This window comes from Gymnoscopelus braueri (assembly GCF_963280865.1).
Source record: "Gymnoscopelus braueri genome assembly, chromosome: 18".
Classification (NCBI taxonomy): domain Eukaryota; kingdom Metazoa; phylum Chordata; class Actinopteri; order Myctophiformes; family Myctophidae; genus Gymnoscopelus; species Gymnoscopelus braueri.
The window spans coordinates 18,709,325-18,715,918 of NC_137618.1; the positions used below are offsets into that span (position 1 = coordinate 18,709,325).

General features: G+C 37.9%; 1 protein-coding gene across 1 annotated transcript; it reads right to left on the minus strand.

The window, feature by feature from the left end:
- Positions 1–648: 648 nt before the first annotated feature.
- On the minus strand, positions 649–2,927 carry LOC308106300 (heat shock 70 kDa protein 12A-like; the record flags this gene model as incomplete). The annotated part of the gene is made up of 4 exons (XM_080457344.1): positions 649–1,715; positions 2,008–2,176; positions 2,307–2,531; positions 2,646–2,927. The coding sequence occupies 4 exons, from the start codon at positions 2,925–2,927 to the stop codon at positions 649–651; spliced, it is 1,743 nt and encodes a 580-aa protein (XP_080313470.1).
- Positions 2,928–6,594: the final 3,667 nt, after the last annotated feature.

Below are 6,594 nucleotides of genomic sequence, written 5' to 3' on the forward strand. Positions count from 1 at the left end.
GACAACCTTTGCTGCGTGTCACCCCCCCCCCCCCATCTCTCTCCCTGTTTCCTGTCAGCCTACTTTCCCTGTCCCTCTCTAAATAAAGGCATAAAAAGCCCAAAAATAAAAAAAACTTCAAAATATATTAATAATGAATAATAACACAATTTAGCAATAGAACAACTTAATTGAGCACATTGTCTACAAAATGTGTATGACTGCTCTTTAACATTAAATACAAAGTTACATCACATGATGTTTGAATTATAGGTATTCCCATATACAACTCAACCTAATAAACCAAATACAGCCCTAGTTTAAAGTATCAGATGATTTTTCTTTTTTTTAAAGGTAAACCAAAATCTCAAAATATACGTATATGGTTAAGACTATAACCAAAATGCCTAATAAAATGGGGCCCTAAAACGTTTGAGAACCCCTGGTTTAAAATATCAGATTAGATTGAGCCAAAATCACAATGTCCCCTTATATATTAATATTTGTGGCCAACCTGTTACAATATATCAATCTCTTCACTATTACAGAACTTGGGCCTTCAAGTTGTTACAATGTAAATAGTTAGTCTTATTCTAGGATCCTACTTGCTCAAAAAGTCAATTTTGACTGAGTTTGATGACTTGGAATCCACATCAGTGGCTGTGGATCCTACTTGCTCAAAAAGTCAATTTTGACTGAGTTTGATGACTTGGAAGCCACATCAGTGGCTGTGGCTGTTATCTCTGTGAAGCCAAATTTGACTTGGAACTGGATTACACGACCCAACCCACCTGCAATATTTGGCATCTCAACGACAAACGAGTTGAGTTCCTCTATTCCCCACTCATCTACATATTGAGGATTCTTCCTTTCTGTGCGATAAAAACCAATACGGCCTGATGTCTGGTTTCTTTCTGTTGGTACTAAGGTGTGGTCTCTGGTTTCATCCCAAGCCACATCTTCATCTATTGTCACCAGTGGTAAGAAAATACCATGACACCATTGTGTACCACCACACGATTGTGTAGGCCTACCACCAGTGCCACACGCCACTTTGTTGGAGTGCTTATCAGCCTTATGCTTCGAGGCATCAAACTCTTCAGAGACGGCAATACCATAAGTAAAGGCACTTTTTCGTGATGCCACTACCTCAGGGGTTCTTCCGAACATGACAGCTCCCTTCAAAATTGCCTGCTGGGCCATCGAAGGGCACAGTACCTTGCACTGAGCACCAAACTGCTTGGTAATGTGTGCGCGCAGAATCTTACTTGAGGCATAACCCCCCACTAACACAAGGCACTCAATGCTGAAATCCTTTTGCAAGATTTCTTTGAGACTTTTAGTGATGCCACTCAGACTTTCATCAAAGAAAGATCTCAGCCTCTCCTTTGAGAGTTTGATCAACCCCTCGTCCCAGGTTACACCTTGCGCTGTCTCAAAGTAATTCTCCATTGGTTGCCTTTTCTGAGCTAATGCAGCTAAGTTAAATGGGCAGGAGATGTCTACATCATCATCCACGCATTTAAGAACAGAGAAGTTATACATCAGCTTTTGAAGCTCACTGGGATATGCTGTTTCATACTCATTCCAGAGATCATCAGAGAATGTTTCCTTGAGGAAACATTTGAACTTCTTGTCAACATGCTCCCCTCCCAGACCGTTACCAGAGGCCTTATGCAGCTCTTTCAGGGCTCCTCCATCCAATACTTCATGCACCGTGATGTCAATGGTACCACCTGTAAGACAACGGTGCTAGGCTTTAAAATATGAAAGCAAGAATGGACAACAGAGAAATAATATAGTTAAGTTGCACAACAGCGCAACTATAGCAAGATATCTACCAGTTGGACTAGTAACATCATGACAAGTTTAGTAGCCTACACAACTCAAACCTCTACCAACGTGTCATTGCGGGTTAATGACTAAATTGAGAAAAGGGAAATTCAAAATAGACTTGCAAATAATTGCAAAAGGGAATCTAAAACAACAATAAAAAAAAAACAACATAAAAGTCACAGCACAACATACCTCCACAATCAACAACAATGTATTGGGTTCCAGGATTTTGTTGTAGGGTATCATGTCCGGAGTTCTCATCAATGAAACCATCAGAGGGAAGCTGCTTACACCAGATTGAGGCTGCCTCTGGTTCCAATGCGATGACCAACTTGTTCGATGCCTCTGTCACAATGCCAGCCTGATAAAAAAGAAAGAAAGTAAGACAGAAAGAACATTATTTAATTTCACACATTTACATTTGTAGAAAATATCATGTAGATCATTTTGATAACGTCATCATGTATGTAATAATAACAACATTGAATTACCTCAGTTGCTGCTTTTCTCATGAACTGTTTTGCGGAAGCATCCCAAATTGCAGGAACAGTCAGAACCCAGGTGAAGTCAGACGCAGTGAAGGTTCGTCCTCTTGCGTTTTCAGCAATGGTGATCAGTGCATGGTCCTTCAGGTAGCGTAGACTTTCTGTGATGACTTTCAGGGCTGTCATTTTTTTGCCATTTACGGCTGCAATCATTAGATCCTCATTGAGTGTCTGTTGAAATTTTAAAATGTATGTTGTTAATAAATGTATAAAGATTTATATACGTATATATTTTCTAAACACATTTCTATCCTAATAAATTACACATCAAAATCAGAGACTTACTTTTCCGTAGAGTTCCATCTTGAAGTTTTCAAAGAGAAGTGTTTTCTTGGCTATTTCATTTCCCTTTTTGGTGTATTCCATTTTAGCGTCATAACCAAATTTGAGGAACTCCTCATTTTCATCAAATAGAATGCATGTAGGTGTCTTCGGGGTGCTTACATCATGTTCTTTTCCCCATTGTGGAACGATGGGATCTATGTTAGCTTCTCTATCTTTGATACTAAAGGCGTATCCACTGTAAGCTGTACCGAAATCTATTGCTATTATAAACGTATCCCCCATATTGGAAACCAGAAGAAAGCTCAAAGTCAACCAAACTGAACTTAAAACAGATGACAAATATCCCAGTTTTTATAACATGAGCACCCTGTGGTATGTCACTAAGCCCCACCCTTTGGTATGCATAATTGCACAGTGTGCACCGGTGACAGACCAGTTTTAAGTGTCGACACAAAGATCTGGGCATGGCTTCAAGAGATGACATGACCAAAAAGGTAAGCACTGAAAATGGTAACTATTTATTCATGTTTCTTTGATGCATGAGGTGATGTTTGAAAGGCATGTTGGTCGCTAAAGAAAACATTGTGTCACAGTGCCGTTTATGACTAAAATAAAAGTAAAATGTAGGCTAAAAGCAACATGATGACTAAAGATTTATCAAGGACCAAAATGTTATAACGCAGTAGCCTCTTGTTGGATTAGAAATTTGGTCATATATTAGTTATATATAACTCCTTGTGTAATGTAATGTATCACTTTGTAAGCAATTTGTTATTTTATTTGGTCAGACAGCATAAGGTTTGGATAAATAATAGGCTACTTAAAAATATATATGTTCAAACCTATAGCATCAGTCTGCTTCCTCTGATGGCACCCCCAGAGATAAAAGTGGCCAGTGGTGGAGATGGCCCTGGTGGTCCAACAATCAGACACAACAAGATGTCCGCGACCACAACATGCATCAGACACAGTAAGTATTTGAGAATCACTCAATCAAGTAATCTTATTAAACATCACATACAGCATACAGTTAAGCCTTGGATCAAGACTATCATAGATGTGTTTTATCGAGTCTGACTTTTATAGGCAAATATCAAAATCGATAAAATACATCTATGATATTCTTGATCCAAGGCTTATGCAGGTCCAAATTTTAAGGCCTACTGTAAATTATGTCTGATACTATAATAGGCCTATCCTCTTTTTACTAACTTCACTAGATTCAGAGCACAACATGAAGTTCGCCTGCAATTCAGAGAAAGTAAAAATACATTATTTGACCTCATTTTGTGATGGTTGTGTCACTTGTGTGTGTCAATCACGTTTACTGCCACCGAAATCTTCATCCGTCATTTAGCCTACAGTATGTACCAGCCTACAGCCTGTGGATTGACCAAAGGCATAGCACACACTCTTCAAGTGTGTGTGTGTGTGTGTGTGTGTGTGTGTGTGTGTGTGTGTGTGTGTGTGTGTGTGTGTGTGTGTGTGTGTGTGTGTGTGCGTGTGCGTGTGTGCGTGCGTGCATGCATGCGTGTCTGTAATCCATGTGCAAGCAGCGCGACCTATGAGCGCGACGGTACGCACCATGAGCTGTCAATCCAACCTGTGACCGTGAGAGCCTCCATAATAGGAATGAATGATCACACAGTGCACACTGACTGGACCAGTCTCATCTGCAAACTGGCTTTTCTTCCCTTTGCAAACCTGTGATATCACATTCTGTCCTCTCAAATAACACCATTGGAGAGGACATTCTTATTTTCACCATTAAAGCTTGTCAGATATTCCAAATACCCCAGATATTGTGTCCATTAATGAAATCAGAAAAACTGTCACATTTTCAAATAGGCTGCCCATTTTATTTTTAGGCTATATGGACACTTGTACATCCAAATATGAAATATCAGCCTTTGGTGGAACATATTATGGACGTATTTTCCCTCTATGTGTTGATGCATGAGCATCCAGTTGTAGGCCTATCTGGTTTGACCATAATGTAACCTTTGGATCTATTACAGTATGTAATGCGCTTTTTGTGCAGATCCTAATCAAATAATTCAAATACGTGTGTACCGTGTTTAGGATCGAGGGTCTTCTTTTTTATGTGGCTCCATGTACTGTAAGTCCTATAGCAAAGCATGATCATCAAACCGGGCCAAGAAAATAGCCTAAACTAGCCTTGGATCAAGACTATCGTGGTTTCATAGATGTATTTTATTGAGCCTGACTTTTACTTTTAGCCTTGGATCAAGACTATCATAGTTTCATAGATGTATTTTATCGAGTCTGACTTTCACTTTCGTATCTATGATAAGCAAGTGTCAAAATCGATAAAATACGATCTATGATAGTCTATCCAAGGCTAAGCCTACATTGAAACAACACCGGGATAATCCCGCAGCTCCTCGGTCACCTCCAATCACCTCCAATGCTTGATGACTGTTCGTACTGTGAAATTCTCCGCAAGTAGGCTAATATAATAATATGCATTGGAGTCAGTGTGCAAGGTGGGGATACGTTACAGATTGTAAAAGTCTTTATTTTCGCATACAAATATTCTTTATGTGAAAATACGGACTTAAGTGGGCAAGGTCCTAAAATCACCCAATCAAGTAATCTTAGTTAAACATGATGATCCAGCATCGGGCCTACTGTAAATGCAGGAATCTGGTGTCTAATTTTAAAATGTAGCCTATACTTTAGGCCTAGTCTGTTTGTCTGATACCATAATATCTCTTTTTCCCAACTTCACTGGATTCATTTCAGAGCCTATTAATCGTATCAAACACATACGTATTGAAAATCACTCAATTTCTGATTATAAGAAACGTTATGATGCTTATTGTATTTTGTTTTCGTAGTCACAAGCATTTAATTTTTCTTCAAATGACAGAGATGCTGACATCTTTTGAATCATACACTCAGAAAATGAAGTAATCTTAGTTTACATCAGCATACTGTAAATACAGGAATCTTGTTTCTCATTTTAAAATGTACTGTAAAATGTCTGATACCATAAAATCCTCTTTATCCCAACTTCACTGAATTCAGAACACACCTTTCAACCTATCAAATGTAGAGCTTTGTTACTTGATGTTTTAGTACATTTCTCTGTTACTTCACAACATTACATAAAAAGTAAAGGATAAATAATGATGCATGAACTGATACCATGGGTGATGGATACAACCTGTTCAGTGGTCTTGGCCTGGGCTAACGTTTCTCACTTTGGTTCTCTTTCTATTCCATAAGCATAACATTTTCATGTACTGTACTCTAAGCAAGATTTTGACTCAAATCTGCAAATGTATGATGTGAGGAAGCATGTGATTTATGGGAGTGGGACTGACAATTTAAATGTTTCAATAATGCAAACTGATTCATGCTTTTAACACAGTGATTATCCGAAGGAACAACATACCCAAGACAAACGTAATCCAGGAAGGTAGCTGCTGTTTATTCCTCTATATGTTCAGTCACCCATGATATTGGTTACCATATTTGTCACACTTGTAAGATCTACAATACAAAAAGGCACATTTTTTTTATACTTACCATATTAACTGCATTTTTTTAATCTCTGTTATGCACTTACCAAATTAAGCTGTGGCATGTGTGAAGAATATAAACAAAGGTGAGCCCAAAATCTGTAATTATTTTTATAAACAGTTTACATATACAGTATATTTTTAGATATTTTGTTAACATTAATATGCAGAGAAAATTAATCAAGACAAATATCTTCCTGGTTTTATTTATTAGAAATGTTTATTTCTGGTCTTAAGTGTTTTATAATGATTACCAATATGTGTGTAATACAGTATGGATGAGATGGACCAACATTACAAGGAGAAACTAAACGAGGCACGGTAAATATTCTTCCAATTATGTTCCTACAGTAGCCTATAAGCAACATAAATAAGTGTACTATGAATTCAAAATGTGAAAA